Genomic DNA, 20421 nt, shown 5'->3' on the forward strand with positions numbered 1-20421 from the left:
AAAGGTATTACTGTCTTTTAAGAATAATTTTCATCAAAATTACTTATAACCCCCCCCACCCCCCCCCCCAACTCATGGCATCTAATGGTGAAAATTTGGTTCAGGTACTCCTATCTAGTTTAGGAACCCTTCTGGTTTGATAACTGAAGCATTTTCCCTACACACACATTAAGATCCTCATGTTGCTGCTATTCCCGCTTGGCTGTCACATCCGACAGGAAGGGGTATGAAGTTCCATTCAATTCGCAGGTGACCTTGGCCTAGTCACTGAACTTCCCCACTTCTCAGCAGGGAAGAGGCAATGTTTTTCCAGGCTGCTTTGCAAAGTTCTGGAATTTCCCATGCAATGACTTTTACAAACACAAGGACTAGGCAAGATCCCTTTTCACACTACACAGCCTGAAACAGAAAGTTGCGCGGAGCGTGTCCCTTAGGAGTCCATGGTTTCCCCAGGTGCGGGAGGGGGCGATGATTTCGGCATCTTCCATCTACTTTATCACCTGGATGTGACAAAAGGCACAGCGTGGCTGTGGTGCAGCCCGGGGGTGGGGGGGTGGGCACGGGCCTTCTCACCCCCAAGGCCCTTCCTCTCTCTCCAGCTTCCTGAGTGCAGCCGCCCGAGAAAGGCTACAGCCTCAGGGTGTGGAAAACTTTTGTCCCTCAGACATCCTCCAGGGACTCCCGCAAGAAGGAAGGCGCCTTTCTGACAAGCCAGGAAGCAGCCTCCAGTCCTCTCCGCAGGACACTCGGAGGCGGGGCGGGGAAGGGAACAAAACGTGGATGGGAGGTGTCAAAGGCCTGAGGGCTGGCTTCACCCACCTCAGCCTTCAGTGCGCTTTTGATTTTCCTCCTTGGGATGTGCGTGTGTGTGTGTGTGTGTATGTGTGTGTGTATGTGTGTGTGTGTGTGTGAGAGAGAGAGAGAGAGAGAGAGAGAGAGAGAGAGAGAGAGAGAGAAAGAGAGAGAGAGAGAGAGAGAGAGAGAGAGAGAGACACCTGAGATGGCCACCAAGTAGAGGCATATGGGAATGGAAAAAGAGCTTACAAGGGCTTTCCACCGTGAAATGCAGTCAAGTAGCCGAATAAAAACCAAGGATGAATGATTAAGAGAAACTGATTTCTCTATGTTTTGGCTTGACTTCAGTTAAGTTTTCACTTTTTGCCTTTGGGTGCCCAAGAACATTAGTTCCTACTAGGCAGGCATTTTCATGATGCCATTCAAATGTCTTCAGTTTCATCTGCGAGATCATTCCCCCTTAGACATATTTCCCCTTAGACATATCATTGAAAAAGACTGTCACCGAAGAGAGCATATCCCGGGCAGTCAGCACAGGCCAGACTATGGCACCCAGACCCCTTGTCTACACGTCAGAGAAAGAGGCTCACTCTCCATCCACTGGGCCTCCAGAGAAGGGGTGCAAAACCAACTGCTTTTCTATCCGGAACCCCAACACTGTAGACCTCCCCACCTCGGAGCTCAGGTCCTCTAGGAAACTGTGGCTACTGCAAGGCGCACGATGCCAAGTGACAAATACTGTTTCCCTAAACAGAATCAACTCCTGACAAATACATTTCCCTCCGCTGGGACTCACACACACACAGCTGGTTGAAAACCTAGGTGTGCCAGGTAGTGAGTGACCTGGCCAAGCCTCAGAGGCCTCTCCCCTGTGAAAGGGAGACCCACTGTATCTGCTTTGTGGTGCGGCAGCAAAAATTAAATGTGACCATGAATGCAAACACGACCCATTTTACTTCTGTAATATTAATACTATCTTGTCAAAAGTCTGCACATTTTTTATAAAACCTCAAAAAGGAGTGTCCATAATAGAGAAGGCTGAGTGTTTCTTGTGAGCGACTCTAACAGTATATAGGCCAAGTGTGCAAGGCTATAAATTTCAATGGCAAGGAGGGAGTAGCTAGTGAGAAAAATGCAAAGGCAGAGTCGACCTAATTAAAGAACCCCAGCGGGACTACTCCCTCGTCCTTTTCCTTGATCACGATAATCCTTTACAATAACATGGGTCCCCAAGCAAAAGTGTAGACAGCCCTTGTCAGCTGGGAATCTTCCCCCTTTTACATTAATTAGATTTCTGACTAATTTGAGGGTGAAAGAAAACACCACTGATTGCATTCACACCAGCAACCCATGCCTAGAAAACATCCTTTAACCCTACAGCACCATCTTCTTTAAAGAGGAACCACCCCTCAGATCTTTAGGCTCCTCCATAGGCAATGGCCACAGCGTTGGCTATAAGAACAGTTGTGAATGGCTCCCGAAAAGCATTTTCCTCTTAATTGCACAGCCATTGAAAAGAGGACCATGGGACTGTGCTTTCTGCGACAGAGTGTTTGGTTCTCTGCACTTTACGGTTGGGCATCAGTTCACCTCCACCTCCACAGCGAGAAAAATCTGGGCCTTGAGTGCTGTGTATAGATACTTCCTTTGCATTGTAGACCTACTGCTCCCAGGTAAGTAAGTCTCTTAGGGGTAAATCCTGCTCAAATGAGCACTCAGAGGAATGACTAAATTCAGAAATTAAATTTTCTCTCCTCCACTGGATCTCAATTCATATCATTCTAATGACTGGATTATGCAAACATGAAACACGAAAATCTCCTTTCTCCCCAGGTCTGCTTTATAATTTCAAGCACAGGCTTTGGCATTATGTGTGCCTTGCTGCTAGCTACACCTTGGGGCCAGGTTTTGCTAGAATGTTCTAAAGCAGCGATTTACACCTTTTCATCTCCTGGCACAAAACTGAAATTACTAAAATTCTGCGGCACACCCAAAAATATATGTATATATTTTTTCCCAATCTGACAAAAAAAAAAAAAAAAAAGTATAGTTTTGAATCAGTCACACCGGATGGCCATTGCTGGGTTGGCTGTTGTCATTTTTTTATTTGACAACCTAAGGGAAAATAGGTCAGTGCCCCTGACTGAATAGTCAGGTATTAAACGTTTTAAAAATTCTTGCGGCACACGGGCTGAAAAGCACTGTTCTAAAGCACCAACTATTCAGTCTTCAGCGATCTGGCAACAGCGAGGGAGGAAAAGGAAACATCTGAAGTTATTTTTACTTTTGCAAGTCTTCTGGCTATACAGGGTGAATGCTAGGGTGGGTCAAGTATTGTCTGGAGCCAGCCAGGGTCTTTCCCCCCCCCCTCTCTGCATGGCCTCATTTCCGTCTTCCTGTTGCTAGGAAGGAGAACTAAGCCTGAGAAACTCGTGTTTACAATACTGGACCATCCTGTCCAAGCACAAGGCTCTCTTCAGAACAGTGCCGCGCACTTTACCCGCTGTACTCTACATGCCCCTGTCTTCTGGCCCAATTCACCTCCACCCTTCCCTGGGTATTTTTCAAATGGCATATTTACTCACCTAAGTCATAAAAATACCACTCTCACTTGAGCATTGCATCATGGCTTAAAATCTCCATGGGGACACCAAGGGAAACCCAAGTACTTACTTATTTTTGTATTTGAAACCACCTCTTGGAATCCCAGCAAGCCTCTGACTGGCGGCATCGCACTGGGGCCCGCCACATCCCCTCTCAGCCCCCACGCTAATTCTACAAATAAGAGTTTGAGAGCGATGTTCACCCACTCACAGCAATAACTTGTTCAATCATAACAAGTTTTTCTGTTAATTATGGTATCTTTTCCAGCAGCAACCAAACATCCTTTTTCAATGTAAAAACATCCTTAAACCATATTTGAAATGCGGTATAGAACATTAACAAAATAAAAAAAATAAAGAAAGAAAGGCGTTAGAGGTTAAAGTGCAACCGGCCTCTCACCTTTGCTGCACAAATAGAGTTAAATCTTTTGAAGGGACCAGTGTACTAAAACGTGGATCGCTGCCTACAACTAGCCAGAGTTAACTACCCGTCCGTTCAACCTTTTCACTCTTTAAGGCACCTCAGTGGTGTTTCTCATAAGATCTACAACTGGGAAGTTGAGACACATGGAAGTCACCCAAACCACGTTTCCCATCCACTCGATGGAAAGATTTAAATTGGAAGCTATTTAACTCTGATTCTGCAGAGCGGGGACACCGGGTCAGTCCCTTTGGGTGTAAGGTGTCACACGCTCAGCTTGAACTGGAGTAAGCTCTGTTTTGGTCAAAAGCAAACTTTGAAAGGCAGCTGGGAGAGAAACTCAGTCTGCTGTGCTTCATTTTAAACTCTGAACAGTAGTGCTAATCATAAAAGTATGCACCCAGGCCGGGGCCACGCTGTAAGTCTGGCATGCTACAATAAAAGTTAATACGAGCAATCGCCAACATTTTCTCCCAAAATGCCTTGAAATAACTTCTGAGTGTACATCTGCTAACTATTTGACACTCAATCTCCAGGATTTTAGTTCTTCGACCAGGGGGGCTGTTGACTTACAGGGCACCCCTCCGACCATCTGCTGGAGTCTGCAAGCCAAGATGGCACTGGGTGCCTCCACCAGTTCCACACGTATGGTCTGCAAATGATCCCGCAGGGGACCAGATGGATGCTGAGTTAGTCAACCTCTTGGAGCTGTGGATAGATTTACATTCAGAGTTCTGCTGGGCTATTATTTTCCCTCATCCTTTCAGCAGTTTGGGGGGGAAAACGTAATTTGAGACTCAGTATTCCTCTGTCTCCAGAGCTGTTTTTTTTCTACCCAAATGCGTCATAGATGCCACCCTCGTGAATCTTTCGGCAGCGGATGGCTGTGTCTAGGCTGCATACCTTCATTACCATGGCTGAGCCAGCCTCGGAATCCCGAGAATGAACCCATTTGCTAACCAGGCTGAGTGTATGAAGACTACTCACAGCTGGCGTGGGACAAGGCTTCCTTCTCCACAGAGCAGACTGACTAGACACGGGGGTTTCCTTCTACAACGACCAGCATAAACTGGGTGTTTGTGGAACATCAGCACCAGACTCGGCTCCGATTCGCCAGCCTCCCTCCCCCGGGCTCCACTCAGCTCCCCTCGTGACAGGGGCTGAGCTCTGGAAAGACACGTAGCAGGGCCGGCTGGCTGCAGCCAAGGGTGCACCTCCTTCGGCAGGATCAAAAGCTCGTCCGGCCCGTGACGTCGGAGGTGGGGACAAGGTCACAGGGGTGGCAGGGCTCCAAAAGGCCGTCGCCTGGCTCCGAGGAAAGAAAAAAAAAAGCCGGGCCGGGAGGCGTGCTTCCTTCCTTTCGCTGACCCCGGGACCCGCTCCGCGCGGGCGCCCCCTCCGGGGCCAAGGGCGTGGGCATCTCCGCGGGACGTTTTGCGGAACCGATCAACGCCCCAGCCCGTGAAGTCAGCTCCACGGCAGCCCTGCCAGCACGTACCCCTCACGCGCAGACCAACCGCGGGGCTGGAAAGAGCTTCAACACGCTCCAGGGGCGCAGCCACCGGACTCAGATTTTCTGAGTTATTTCAACAGAACCGTTTGAAATGAAAACAAGTTTTTGATTAACTTACTTTCACGTTTTTTAAAAAATTTTTTTCCAAATGCCGCCACGATCTCAACGTCCCTAAATAATAAACGTTCCTTCCTATGGCGAAGGAAAGCAAGTACCGGCAGAAAAGATACTAGAATGCGGTCACGCCGAGCACGGTCGGTCCTCGCAGTCAGAGGCCATCACCGCCTGGTTATTTCCAGCGGCCCCGCGCCCCACGCCTGGCCATGCACCCCCAGCCCGGCCCTAGGTCCCGAGCCCCAGCAGGAAGTGAACGTGGGCTTCGCTTCATTAGCCGCGGTCTCCTCCGCCCCCGCCAGCCCGCAGCCCTTCCCGGAGCCCACGGGACGCGCCAGCCAGTGAGTCCCGGGCAATGCGCCCCCAGGAGACAGTACCCGAGATTAAGACTTCTCCCCCCACCCCCCAAGCCCCTTGTGTTCCCCACACTCCACCTCCTCCACTCCAAGAAGCTCGGGCGACTCGGTCCCAAGCCTCCTCGGAAAGCGTTTCAAAAGCACAGAGCGCCAGGCACCGACTTGACAAGGTGGCGTGACATTTCCTCCGCGGCGGGTCCCTTCCGCAGCTGGCTCCCGCAGCTGGCCCGACGGCAAGGCACAAGTCTAGCTTACGTGTTAGGATCATGGTGTCCGGCTTCTTTCTGCACATCAAGTGCGGCGGGGGGCGGCAGGCGCACAGTGGGGAAACCGAGGTAGCCCGACACACCTGGGCTTCAGCGCCGCCACCCACGGCTGCACCCAGGACGAGCGCCCCAGCGGTCCTCAGCGCATCCTGGCTCGCCTCTCGGTGCCACTCCTCGCGGTGCCACTCGCCGCGGGCCCAGAAAGAACGCAGGGCTTTTCCGAGGTTGAAAGGGGAGGGCGCTCAGGGAACCCGGCGAGGAGCCCGGGATCGGTTACTCCGGCCACGAAGATCGGCCATAGCCGGGGCAGCAGCGAAGCGCACTCGCACGGGCGGCCGGAGCGCACTGCCTCTGGCGCGACCTCCCCGCCGCGCCCGCCCGCACTACCCACCCCGAGGGGAGGGACCGGGCGTGGCAACCTGGCTCCCTCCCCACCTCCTAGGTAGCCCGCCACTGCCTTTTGCAGCCCTCAGGCTCCACCCACTCAGCCAGCCCCTCCCACTGGCCCCGCCCTCGCTGCTCCCTGCGGCCGGGCTCGCCAGCCTCGGCCTCGGGCGGTCCCCTGTCCCCGCCCCTGTCCCCGCCCCTGTCCCCGCCCCTCCTCGGCCGGAGCTGGAATGTTATCCTGGGGGACGTGCACGTCTGCAGCAGGAAACGCCTAAAGCTCTCCAACTATTGGAGCCCGAGGCAAAGGCAAAGGGGGCGCCCACGAGGCGTCTACTTAACCGGGAGGTCTCCGCTGGACCCCGCGCACTTTTCCTGTCTTTCTTGGTAGTTTTGCACACTTTTTAAAAGTCTCAGTAATTCTAGCAACCGCATACATCCGCGTGAACAGAGGGGACGTGGGGAAGTAGGGATAAATCAGCCTGTTCTGGTCTGTATAATGGGGAAAGTAGCAGTCCTTTGGACACTGATTATTCATTGCTAAAGCCCCTAGGCGTAATGTAAGTAATTAATACTGCTGTAGGGAAGGGTGCGCTTTTACTGCGTACGTGTGGAGTCTAAGGTGTGCGGTCAATCGCAGCCAGTATTTCTCAAATCTTGGCCCTTGGGCTACAACCTAATGCAGCTCCTGGAACTGGTAGGACCGGACCCCAGACTGCAGAGCTATAATCTATAAAAAAAATTTTAAAAATGTTTTTATCAATTCCAGAGAGAGAGAGAGAAAGGGACAGGGAGAGAGAGAAACATCAATGATGGGAGAGATGCCTCCTGCATGCCCCCTACTGGGGATCCAGCAGGCAACCTGGGCGTGTGCCCTAATCAGAAATCGAACCCTGAACTCCTGGTTTATGGATCGAGGGTCAACCACTGAGCCATACCAGCTGGGCAGAGTTATAATCTTTGATGGTGATAATCTGCATTTCTTCAAGAGCTCTGGAGATTCTGAGGCACTGTAATTCGAGGGCCCCTTATATACTAGGAAGTCTAATATTTTTAAAGCTTATAAATGAAAACAATATAAGATTTAAAAAAAAATCCAAGCCAGTTCCATGAAAATTTACTTTGGGGCTAATTGATACTTACTGCCTATTACCTCTGGGCAAAGAAAACTACTAGTAACCTAAACCCATTAATTCAACAAACATATCAAGAGCATGTGTATATGTCCAACACTATTCTAGGCTGTGAAGATACAGCAGTGAGCAAAAAGGACAAACATCCCATCCCTCCTGGAGTTTACTTTCTGGTGGGGAAGATGCACAGTATACAAAATAAACAAGTGAAATATGTGTAGTGTCTTACGTGGCATTCTATAAAGCAGGGGAGAGGTTAGGGGAGCTGGGGGCAGAGTCTACTTTTAAATTGGGGTAAATGCAAATAAATGGGAGAATTTAGTCTCTCTGAGTCTAAAATTTATTGATTTCATAGTTAGGTCTTAGTGTACATACACAACATTCTTTTTCACATGTGTTTCAAACACAATAAACATGTGCTACCTCTACAACTGGCTCCCTAACTTACCCAAACCAGAATCAGGCTCTGAAGAGGGCATTTCAGGAAGGCATGGTGCTTCTCTATTCAGCAATACGTCCAGGGCTTGGGCTTTCACCTACCTACAACCGCTGGGTAGGACAAGGGTCTCCAAGTCTGGGCTGTTCTTACTAAATGCTACTCTTGATAAAAGTTCAAATGTAGCACAGTATTTTGCAGACACAGCTGTAAACAGGATGACCTTGATAAGGAGCCCAACCAGATTAAGTGTAGCCAACTGGAAAGAAGTTAACATACAATTAATCAAAGAGTGTATAGAACAGCGATGGCGAACCTTTTGAGCTCGGCGTGTCAGCATTTTGAAAAACCCTAACTTAACTCTGGTGCCATGTCACATATAGAAATTTTTTGATCTTTGCAAGCATAGTAAAACAAAGATTTATATTTTTGATGTTTATTTTATATATTTAAATGCCATTTAACAAAGAAAAATCAACCAAAAAAATGAGTTCGTGTGTCACCTCTGACACTCGTGTCATAGGTTCGCCATCACTGGTATAGTGCCGGGGTCCAACCCCAGCAGGTCCAGGGGTTCCCAAAGGTGTAGACGGAGTCGGCAAAGAAGGAAGGACACGGAGACAGTGTTCAGTTGATCAGCAGCCTAGCCAGGATCTCCAGCCAAGTTCTGGTCTGGATCTCCAGAGAGGTTCTGCTTCAGATCTCCAGCCAGGTTCAGTCACCAGGTTCTAGTCAGGTTCTCTTGCCATGTTCTATAGTCAGGTTCAGTCCAGGATCTATTGCCATGTTCTCTCCAGCGAAGTTCTTCTGTCTCCAGGCTCCATGTAGGTTCTGTCTTCTTGGCTCTCTTCTGAGTTCTGTCTCTTTCTGTCTTGTTACATCTGTATTTATACCAGTTGATTCAATCCCATCAATCTCTATTACAAAGGTTAGGGCGTTTCTTATCTCCATTCCAGGGAGTAAAGATTATGTAGCTTAAGCATGATTGTTCATAGTTAAAGTGATTAATTACCCGCCTGGCACTTAGTTGAGGGGTTTTATTCCCTCCCTAACTTCAGGGGAAAATCCCTACCTGGGGATTCAACCTTTCTCGTGGAAGTGACCTTGGTTAAAACACAGTGCCAAGAAGGTGAGCAAACATATTAAGAACTGTATGCCATATATGCCAGGTCCCTTGAAACAGCAAGCATGGACCGGCTCCCGGCAGTATAGAAGCGATAATAAGCTTTCTTTTCCTGAGACAGATGTGAATTCCCAAGGACAAAAAGGTAAGCAAGAGCAGGCCCACCTCTGCCTACTCAGAGTTTACAGCCTAGTGGGGAGGCAAAAAGGGGCATGTGAAAAAGAGGTGTGAGGGCCCGGAAGTCGGGACCTGACCTGGCCCAAGACAAGAGAAGAGGGAGTGCCCACTGAAGTTTGGATGCTAGAAGAGCTGCCAAAGTGCTCACAATTGCCAGTAAGGGGGTGGGGTGGTGTGATTCCAGGGGATGCTGGATGAGTAAGGGCAAGAACTTTTGATTCCCTGCATGACTATTAACATCCTTAACAGTGATGAACAGAGAAAAGCCATTTTCATGGAAGAACGTCTCCAATGATCAAATCTGCATTCTGAAAAGATCATTTAGGCTGCAGTGTGTATTTCAAACTTGGAAATTAGGAATACACCTCCTAAATATGCTAATTTCCCTTATTTATTAGAAATCCAAACCTTAAAAATATATTCTGTATTCTAAGCATCTCACCCAAAGCATATCAATTCTCAGAATAAGTTCTTAATTTTTATTATTAGCGGGAGAAGTTGTAGTTTACTTTAATTAGGTTTCTAAGAGTCTGTGCCTTCGCAATATGCCCACCCCACTCAGTACGCATGTCTTCTGGTTCAAGGCACATTCCTTTTCCCTTGTGTATTGATGTCATCTCCTTTGGATCTTCTCTCATTTCATCACATCTCTTTGGAGACTTATAGTATGGGAATTGTTGATCATCTAATAAGACTAATAACTCCAGAGACATTTCCCTTGGTGATGTATTGGTTGGCATTTGGCTTTCACTTCTACACTTCTTCAGTTTCCTGACACAGCCTGTGTCCTGGGCCAAACCCCAATTTGCATAGTTTTAATTCTTGCTCCTGTTAGAAATGGACATGCTACATGTGGAAGGCTGCTACACATGTAGAATAGTGGTTGAAAGCAGGACTTTGGGAGCAGGCCACTTCCTGGCTGTGTGATGAACACATTATTTAGCCTCTGAAACTTCAGTTTATCTTTGAAAATGAAGTTGAAATAGTGCACATTTCATGGAGCTTTTAATGAGGATTAAATAAGATAATGTATGCAAGTGCTTCGCTCACAGTAGGCACTTGATAATGTTAGCTGTTATGTACAACTAAGTGGGCACATAAGCAAAAACATGCAATTTCTATTTAAATACTTATCTAGGAGAAGATGGAAACAAAACAAGACCTTGACTTTAACCTGTCTGAATCTGAGGAGCCTTTATGAACTGGGGGAAGGAAGGACTGGAAAAGTCATTAAGAGCGTCAACAAACAGTGGTGCTTAACCTGATGAAAGAGGGTCCCTGAGACAGTTCAGAGTCTTTCCTCTTCATTTAACCTTCAACTCATCACCCAGAAAAGGTTTCATTTGTCTGTCACAGGCAGATGACTTTAGACTGGGTTTGTTAGCTGAGCTGTAATAAGATTCGGGTATTGAAACCCTGGCCTCTTAAGAGGCAGGGATTAATGTTGCCCATTTCCCACCCAGCAGTCTGTGGTCCTCTAAAACCCTTCAACACATGGGAATTTAAAAAAATCATAGTGCACGAGGCTCGATTGCTACCATTGTTGTCAATTTGTTCTTAATGGCAGATGAGAACAAAAGAAAGAAAAAAGGTTTGATACGAGGTCCTATGCTGTTTGCTCGTTTCTATGCTCTTCTCTGTTTGGGCATCAGCTTCATGGAATCTGTCCACAAGAATATCCATACCCTGCCTATCTGGATGATTTCACATTCAACGTCATAGTACCAAGGCTAGAGACGTCACATGGCCAACTCCTGCATGACGGAAGGCTGAGTGACTGAAGACAACCCCTTGCATTTTATAGGGAAGGAAGAAAAGAAGGAAGGAAGGAAGGAAGGGAGGGAGGGAGGGAGGGAGGGAGGGAAAGAAAGAAAAAGAAAAGAGCAATAACCTGTCTACAGGCACTCAGGCAGGTAATGCTGGTTAGGAAAGCAAGCTGCCCCAGGCAGGTGAGACTGAGGAGCGCAGGACCCTCCAAGAGGGCAGTGCCACTCAGACCCACTGGGTTGTTGGCAAATGTTAACACACCAACCCCACTGCTTGGGGCTTAAAGACTTTTCAAGAGCCCCTAGATTTCTATATTTTTATATCAACTCTCCCAATTTTTAGATGCTGGCAACAAATCTGTTTTTAAAAATTGATTTTTAGAGGGAGAGAGAGAGGGAGAGAAGAACACTGATTTGTTGTTCCACTTGTTTATGCATTCATTGGTTCCCTTTTGTATGTGCCCTGATGGGGGATGGAACCCGAAATCTTGGTGTATGGGGAGACCCTCTAAATAACAGAGCTATCCAGCCAGGGCCCAGCTGGCAACAAATTTTAAAATATCTAAACCCATGCCAAGTAATTTCAACTTTGGGCTTCATTTAGCTGTGGGGCAATGAATTTAAACCTCTGCTCTAGTGAGATGAGCCAAGCAATCTCTTTGGAAAAATTATTTCTCTCCCACAGGAACTAAAAGATTCCTGTGCTTGGAAAGTGTCGTAATATGATTTGTGTTCAATGCAGCATTGTGAAATTAGTGCATAAAATCATTTTATTTGTAATGGTCAAAGGAAATATGACAAATAAAAGAAAGTTTAGAAAATATTTTTTAAACAGTATTAATTGAAGAGAAGTACTTAAATTCAAAATTTAATGGTTGTTTTTAAAACATTTATTTATATTTAAGCTTCAGTGACCCAAGTCTGGGTTCTTCCCCCACCATCTATCCTGGTATCTAGTCTTTTAAAAAACATTTAAAACTCAAATTCTGGGGGTGTGGGATGGGGAAAGAGGAGAACAAGAGAGCTTTAGGCAGTGAAATAAATTCACCCCTTTTAAATGCTATCAAAAGTAGCTCTCTTTCAGTAGATCTTTTGGACAACATTTTTGAACAATTTAAGTTTAAAAATGGGAAGGTTTACTTAGTCTACTAGTGATATTTAAAAAACGGGGGGGGGTGTCCCTTGTTCCTACATAAATATAATATAAATCTACTTTTTTGGATAATCACTTATGCACCAAATATGAACCAGCCTGGCATAGTATTTATTTTTATTTATTTTAAAATATGTTTTTATTGACTTCAGAGAGGAAGAGAGATAGAAACATCAATGATGAGAGAGAATCACTGATTGACTGGGCATGTACCCTTGACTGGAATCAAACCTGGGTCCCTTCAGTCCACAGGTCTACACTCTATCCACTGAGCCAAACCAGCTAGGGCTGTTTTTCTTGGTTTTAGAGAGAGAGGGAAGGAGAGGGAGAGAGAAAGAGAAACATCAATGTGAGAGAAAAACATCTATTGGCCGCCTCCTGCACACCCCTTACTGGGGATTGAGCCCAGGGCATGTACCCTGAGTCACACCGGTCAAGGCTGGCTTAGTACTTTTATCATTTAACAAATATTTTTTAACCCTTGTGCTGGTGAAACAAAAATGAACACGAATAAGTAAGTCCTGGGGGTGTAGTGTACGGCATGGCGAGTGACTATAATTAATGAAATAATACTGTATTATATATTTGAAAATTGCTGAGAGAGCAGATCTTAAAAATTATTACCATGAGAAAAAAAATTGCAATAGTTTACGGTGATGGATGTTAACAAGATTTTATGTGGTGATCACTTTCTAATATATACATATATTGAATCATTACATTTTACATCTAAAACTAATGTAATATATCAATTATACCTCAATAAAAAAATTCAGTAAATGACTCAAAACAATGAACATGAAGAGAGGGCTTAGGGGAGAAAGTTACCAGCTGGAAAGTCAGAACAGATCCAGTTCTGTGAAAGTTCAGTGGAAGGTTTGAACACACTGAATTCTCAATTCTACTGGTTTGATAAATCAATGGGCATGCTTTCCCGAGATAATAACAATATTTACCGCAGAATCTCCTATTTCATTTAACAGCTTGGGTAGTTGGTTAGCCTAAGGCCTCTCTGCTCCAAATGGCAGAGAAGTGAACCCAGAAGTTCTGGCTCCCAGTCAGTGCCCTTGTGCCCACACCTCCATCCGACCTTCACCAGTGCTGGCTCTTTCCTGTGACCTCTGACAAACACAGAAATCAAGCCAAGTGAAAAGTCAAAATTGCGATTATTTTTTACTCCATGAAAGAATCTGGGCTACTTTCCCGCTGAATTAGCCAATTTTAATGGCATGCTTTGATTCTTTGTTTATTCTGACATTACCCTTGATTTAAGAGTTATTTTTTGAGCTTGTAGATTCATTGAAAGCTGAGGATGGCCAACATTATTTTATAAGTACTAGTAATATTTAACATTTTGCTTCCTAATTATTTAAATTTTATAAAGATAAAACATTCATTGTTAAAAACTTAAGAAACTACAAAAAGGTATAAAGAAAAAAATTAAACCTTTTCATACTTTCACTACAAGAGACAACTACAGATTTACTTTCATGTCTATCCTTCCGGTCAGGTATTTAAGTACACATACTTTGTCTACAAAATTGAGGTCACAGTGCATATTGTTTTGTAATATTGTATTTCACTTAATATATCTGAAGAATGTGACTTTTTATAGTTGTTCCTTATTCCATCTATGGATATACCCCTCTTTTCTTTATTGAATATTCTTACATAGTAAATTTGAAAGAGCAAAAATGGTAATTTCCCTAGGCATATTCTTTTACTGTGAATTAAGAGGTCAAAGGGTATTAGGACATTTGATATATATTTCTAAACTCTCATCCAGAAAGTTTGCAGCTATCTTATGTTTTCACCAGCGTCTGGATGTATCTATTTTTCTTCAGGTTAAGAGCTGCCAATGTTATAATTGCCATTTCTATTAACTAACTGAAAAAGCAAAAGTATCTCGTTTTTTATTTGAGTCTACATTTGTTTGAATACTAAACTGGCTGAATTTTTTTTATTGTAGTAAAATATGCATAACATAAAATTTATGATTTTAGTAATTTTTAAGTGTACAGTTCAGTGGCATTAAGTATATTCACAATGTTGTGCAACTGTCAACACCATCCATCTCCAGAGCTTTCTCATCTTCCCCAGCCGAAGCTCTGTATCCATTTAACAGGAATTCCCCATTTTCCTTCCCTGCCAGCCACTTGTAACCACTGTTCTACGTCCTGTCTCTAGGAGCTTGGGTATTCTAAGTACCTCGTTTAAGTAGAATCGTACAGTATTTGTCCTTTTATGTCTGGTCTGGTCCTTTTGTTATAATAGTTGAATATATTTATATTTATAAACCAGTTGTATTTTTTTAAAGTTGCCCATATAATTAATCATATAATCCTCTTTTGATGAAACATTTTGTTGTTTCTTACTGATTTCTAAATATTATTTATACATTAGGGATATTAACCATTTGTCATTTATTATAAAAATATCTTTACAAGTTTGTCATTTGCCTTTTAAGCTTTGTTTATTTATGATACCAAAAAACCCAACAAGATTCAAACAAAATTCAAAGGTCTTACTTATTTGTTCTTTTCAATGATTAACTAGGAGTTTACTTAAGTAGTTTTCCTTACATGTTTTGAAGGCAGAAATGCTAAGACACAAAATCAATTTACAATACAAGGCCATTTAACAAGTGGGATTTTTGCTTTATTTATTTAAATATATTTTAAATGATTTCAGAGAGGAAGGGAGAGGGAGAGAGAGATAGAAACATCAATGATGAGAGAGAATCATCAATCGGCTGCCTCCTACCTGCCCCCCACTGGGGATCTAGCCCACAACCCAAGCATGTGCCCTGACCGGGAATTGAACCGTGACCTCTGTTCATAGGTAGATGCTCAAGCACTGAGCCACACCGGTTGGGCTATTTTTTAAAATAGGTTTCACTATTTACTCTGAGAAATACTTTAGCTGTTTTATTTGATTTTTCTACCTCCCCTAGCATCATAAATAGATGCCTTGCATAGAAGGAGGCCTCCATAAAAGTCCCTTGCAAAAAGGCCAGCAAGGTCAGAGTATAAATTGGAGACCTAGGGTGACTGACTTTCTGAGAAGCGTTCAGATTTTCCATAAAGGCAATGTTTGTGTGTGTGTGCATGAATCTACCAATAAATAAATCCTGGCCGACCTAAGAGTTGTTCTGGAACTAACTACAATGCCAAAATAGTCATTGTTAGCTTTTAACCATGTGGGCAAAAACTATTGTTTTCTACCGGCCTCTTAAAAAAGAGCCATTTATGTAATTCCTTCTAAACTCTGACTTTTAAATCAATATCTAGCATTTCTAAAGCACCTGCTCAAAGAAAATTCTGTACCTAACAGCTCTGAAAATCTGCGTGAAATCATTCATAAGATTGTGTTTAAGGAGCTACTTTGTGTTCATTTGCAATTTGTTGCTGTTTCTTCATAGGAGATTGGTTTCTTAAATAAAAATACTACGGCATGGGTTTGGGCAATCTCCTGAAAAATAATAAACAGTCCTTTTCCTTAGCTGCTAACTGCAGCAAGTTGGCCTTTATAGTGTTATTTCTGGAAACCCCTACACAGCTCCAGGTCATTAACTTACTTTAATAGTCAACAGGAGGATGGAGCTGCAGTGTCTCGTCACGCTTGGCTCTTCATGCGTTACTAACTCAGTCACTTATCTCGTATGAATTCAGTTGAATTAAGCTGTATTTGAGGGAACTACAAAGCAACAAATTATGCATTTAAAAAAGTAGACCTGCTAATAAGAGTCATGAATTGGGAAAGCCTGATGTTTGAAGATTTATCAGGAGAGAACAGGCTAGATTAAATCTCTCCTATACAAATAGTCTATTGTTGAATAAACAACTGTTTTTATACTGATTATTGTCATCTTTTTGATGGGCTGACAAAACAAACATATAAATGGTAACATTTAAAAAAAAAACAACCACCACTGAATTTCATAACCAGTGAGTTCTCAGGGTCTGAATTAGAAAAATAAATCGGTAAGAGTCCTTAGGTTCATGCATATGTAGAGGAAAGAGATCTGATATAAATCATGTTTCTGACTTGGTCATACACACTATCAGTGGCCTTGAGTTGCTCACATAATAATTTCTCTTGTTTCTTGGCTTATTTTAAAAAATCATATATATATATATATATGATATATAATATATATTACATAAATTACATATTGTTATCTATAAGTATATATTTTATTATTTATAAATAAAAATGGATATGACTTACATGGTGAAACAAGAATGCTGGGTCATTTAACTAAGGACTTTAAATTGAAGATACAATATTATTTAGAGGTAAATATTATTATTACAGATAAGGAATTCAACTCAGAGAGGTTACATAACTTGCTTGATTTCACACTAATAACTGAGGAAGAAAGAATTTGAAGCTTATCGTAAAACTCCTAGAAGAAAACATAGGCAGTAAATTCTCTGGCATTGCTCTTAGTAATATTTTTTTTTCTGATATATCTCCTTGGCAAGGTACACAAAAGAAAAAATAAACAAATGGGACTATATCAAATTAAAATGTTTTTGCACAGCAAAGGAAACCATCAACAAAATGAATAGACAACCTACACCTCAATGATACCTCTGATACAGGGTTAATATCCAAAATTTATAAAGAACTCATACGACTTAACCCATGCCTCAAATAATCCAATTAAAAATGGAACTGAATCGAGAGTTTTCCAAAGAGGATATATAGATGGCCAATAGACATATGAAAAGATGCCCAATGTCACTAATCATCAGAGAGATGCAAATTAAAACCACAAGAGATATGACCTCACACCTGTCAGAATGGCTATCATCAATAAACCAGCAAGCAACAAGTGCTGGTGAAAATGTGGAGAAAATGCAATCCCTTGTGCATTGTTGATGGGATTGCAAATTGGTGCAGCATCTATGGAAAACAGTATGAAGGTTCCTCAAAATATTAAAAATAAAACTACCCTATGACCCAGCAATTCCACTTCTTGGTATTTATTTGAAGAAATCCAAAACACTAATCCAGAAAGACATATGTACTCTTATGTTCATTGCAGCATGACTTACAATAGCCAAGATATGGAAGCAATCTAAGTGCCCATCCTATATAATAAAACCTTAATATGCAAATCAACCGAACGGCAAAATGACCGGTGCACTGACCACCAGGGGGCAGATGCTCAATGCAGGAGCTGCCCCCTGGCGGTCAGTGTGCTCCCACAGGGGGAGCACCACTCAGCCAGAAGCTGAGCTCATGGCTGGCAAGCACAGTGGTGGTGGCGGGATCCTCTCCTGCTTCCGTGGCAGCGCTAAGGACTTTAGGCCCGCTCTCAGCAGGCCTAAACTGGCAGGCAGACATCCCCCGAGGGGTCCCGGACTGCGAGAGGGTGCAGGCCAGGCTGAGGGATCGTGACGCCCCCCCCCCCCCCACAGTGCACGAATGTCATGCACTGGGCCTCTAGTTAACAGATAAGTGGATACATATATAATGGAATATTACTCAGCCATGAAAAATGAAATGTCATAATCTGCAACAACATGAAGGGACCTAGAGGGTATTATGCTAAGTGAAATAAGTCAGGTAGAGAATGACAAATATATGATTTCACTTATATGTGAAATCTAAAAATATACACAAACGAATAAACAAAACAGAAACAGACTCATAGGTATAAAAAACAAACTAATGATTGTCAGATGGAAGGGGGTTGGGGGACTGGGTGAAAAAGGTGAAGAGATTAAGAAGTACAAATGGTCAGTTACAAAATAGTCACAGGTATGTAAAGAACAGCATAGGGAAGGTAGCCAGTAATTTTGTATCTATCTATATAAAACCCTAATATGCAAATAGACCAAACGGCAGAACAACCGAATAACTGGTCACTGGTAGGTATTGGCAGCAGGCGGCAGAGTGTGGAATATGGTGGGCATCACCCGTGGCGGGATGGTGGAGCAGGGGGGCGGGGGCGCCAGACCAAGGCAGGGCACTGGTCGCTGTCATCGGGGTGAGCCTCTGGTAGTTACTGAAAATTCTTTGCTCCCGTGTGCCACGGTCTTGCTCGGTGCTTGCACCCACTGCCGGCACCGGAGCTGCCGCTTGCATCGCTGCTGGCCCCGATGGCCCAGTGCTGTCAGTGGTTGTGAGTGGTGGCTGCCAGCCCGATCGCCCTTCAGGGCTTCTCCACCTCCCTCTGCTCCTGAGGGGCGATAGGGGCCAGCAGCCACCTCTCGCACCCACTGTTGGTGATGGCCCTGCTCACACCCACTGTTGGCGCCGGAGCCGCCCCTTGCACCCACTGCCAGCCCCAGCCCCACTTGCACCTGCAGCTGGCACACGGTGCCGGTCCTGATCACCCTTAAGGGTTTCTCCACCTCCTCTTGCTCCTGAGGGGCGATCGGGGAAGTGGCTGCTGCTTGCACCAGCTGCTAGAGCTAGCCCCAAATGCTCTACACCATCAGCACCAGTGCATGGGAGCAGCGGCAGCAGGAGTGGGGCTGCCAGCAGACAGCGGACCAGGGGCCGAGGTGGGAGAGGCCGGGCGGGGGCACGGAGGATGGGCCAAGACCCACCCCTGTGCCCACCGCAGCCTCGCGGCCCACAGTTCCTTTCAAGGTGCACGAATCCATGCACTGGGCCCATAGTAACTATATATGGTGCTAGGTGGGTATTAGACTTCTTGGGGGGACACTTTATAAATTATATAAATGTTTAACCATTGTGCTATACACCTGAAACTAATATAAAATAATATTAAATGAAAACTGTAATTGACAAATTAAAAATAAAAACACACACAAAAAACTAGAATCTGGGTTTCTGCAATGATGACCATGACCACGGCTTTAATGTCTAACCATGTGGGCAAGGAGCACTATTTCAGGTCTCACCTTTCCTCAAATGTAAAAGGAAGGGGTCGGACCAGCAGTTCCCTCAGGTCCCTTCAGCTATCTTTAGGTTTTAGTGTAATATTGAATTAATATTCACATTCACTTCTTTTAGTAGTCCTCTAAGCACATGCAAAATTGCTTAAAAAAAAAAAAAGTGGTGGTAAGGAAATAGCATGCACTTGTAGGCACCATGATTCACACCAATTCAAAATAAAAAACCTGCCGTCCGCTGAGCGTGCTGCTGCAAATCCCTGGGTTGTGCCTGCTATGGTTGAACTCTTTCCCCTCGAAGGCCAGCTTCTCATGTTTCTCACCTGTACAGAACCCCATTTCTCTTAAACCCACGTCCGAGGCTTTTCTGTCTCCTCTGCCATCACTGAGGCCTCCCGAGGGATGTGGTGTGGTCCCTACTCTTTCCCATGGAAACCAGACCATGCGGTTTGGTTTGGTACAATTTTGAGACTCTTCACAAAAATGGCCGTTTTAAACATAGTCTTCCTTTTCCTTCCCGCCGCCCCTCCCTTTTTGCGGCACTAATTTGCAAGTAATATTTTGATTTTAATCCTCCCACTGGAGTTTCAAAATGGAGTGTTTCTATCACTGTGGGTGAGATTTCTTTCACACTTTTCACTAAGAGTACTTTTCCACTTTTCATACACTTACTCTCTCTTCTACATCTACTCTCCCTTCCAAGAAACCTACCGTGACTGTTGAAAAAGAATACTCAACCACCATCCCAACGTGGCACTGACAGAACACTTTGGACCCACCCTTTCCTCTCAGTGGCACAAACACTTTGGAAAAAACTACCAAACTAATACAAGATGATAGTATGTGGGTGGCTGTCTTGTTTTCTTGCACTACGACCTTCTACATCCGAGTCATTATGTAGACTGTCTGGTATGTAATAATACTCTACATTTGCAGTGCTCTTAAATATGACCTTTATTTCCCATAACATTCAATAACTGAGCAAGGTATTTTGTTGTCTTTTCTTCTGATCTTTTTCTTCTCTCACCTTCCTTTCTTCACCTCCCAAGTGTGTGTGTGTGTGTGTGTGTGTGTGTGTGTGTGTGTGTTTGCCTTTTATATCCCCGTGACCTTCAATGATCAGAATGTGGTACAAGTGACTGCTTTACCTCCGATGTGGGTTAGGAAAGGTCAGGTGGCTTCAGTGAGTTTTTCTTGGGACAATCACTCACTCTAGAGCAGTGGTTCTCAACCTTGGCTGCACATTAGAATCACCTGGGAATCTTTTTAAAATCCTGATTTCTGGGGCCCCACCCCATAACAAAGA

General features: G+C 44.4%; 1 protein-coding gene across 12 annotated transcripts in view; it reads right to left on the reverse strand.

The window, feature by feature from the left end:
- Window positions 1–20421, reverse strand: part of DLC1 (DLC1 Rho GTPase activating protein) — a 377601-nt gene that overhangs the window by 40060 nt on the left and 317120 nt on the right. For 2 of the 12 annotated variants that reach the window (XM_059685545.1, XM_059685544.1), the window contains exon 1: window positions 6058–6475. The exons of 9 other annotated variants lie outside the window; for them this stretch is intronic. In XM_059685545.1, coding sequence (XP_059541528.1) covers window positions 6058–6094 — 37 coding nt within the window. In that variant the 5' untranslated portion in view covers window positions 6095–6475. Of the gene's footprint in view, window positions 1–5880; window positions 6037–6057; window positions 6476–20421 lie in introns of those variants that run through there. One more of the 12 variants, XM_059685540.1, reaches the window with a different exon arrangement.

The sequence above is a fragment of the Myotis daubentonii genome, chromosome 2, assembly GCF_963259705.1.
Source record: "Myotis daubentonii chromosome 2, mMyoDau2.1, whole genome shotgun sequence".
Lineage (NCBI taxonomy): Eukaryota > Metazoa > Chordata > Mammalia > Chiroptera > Vespertilionidae > Myotis > Myotis daubentonii.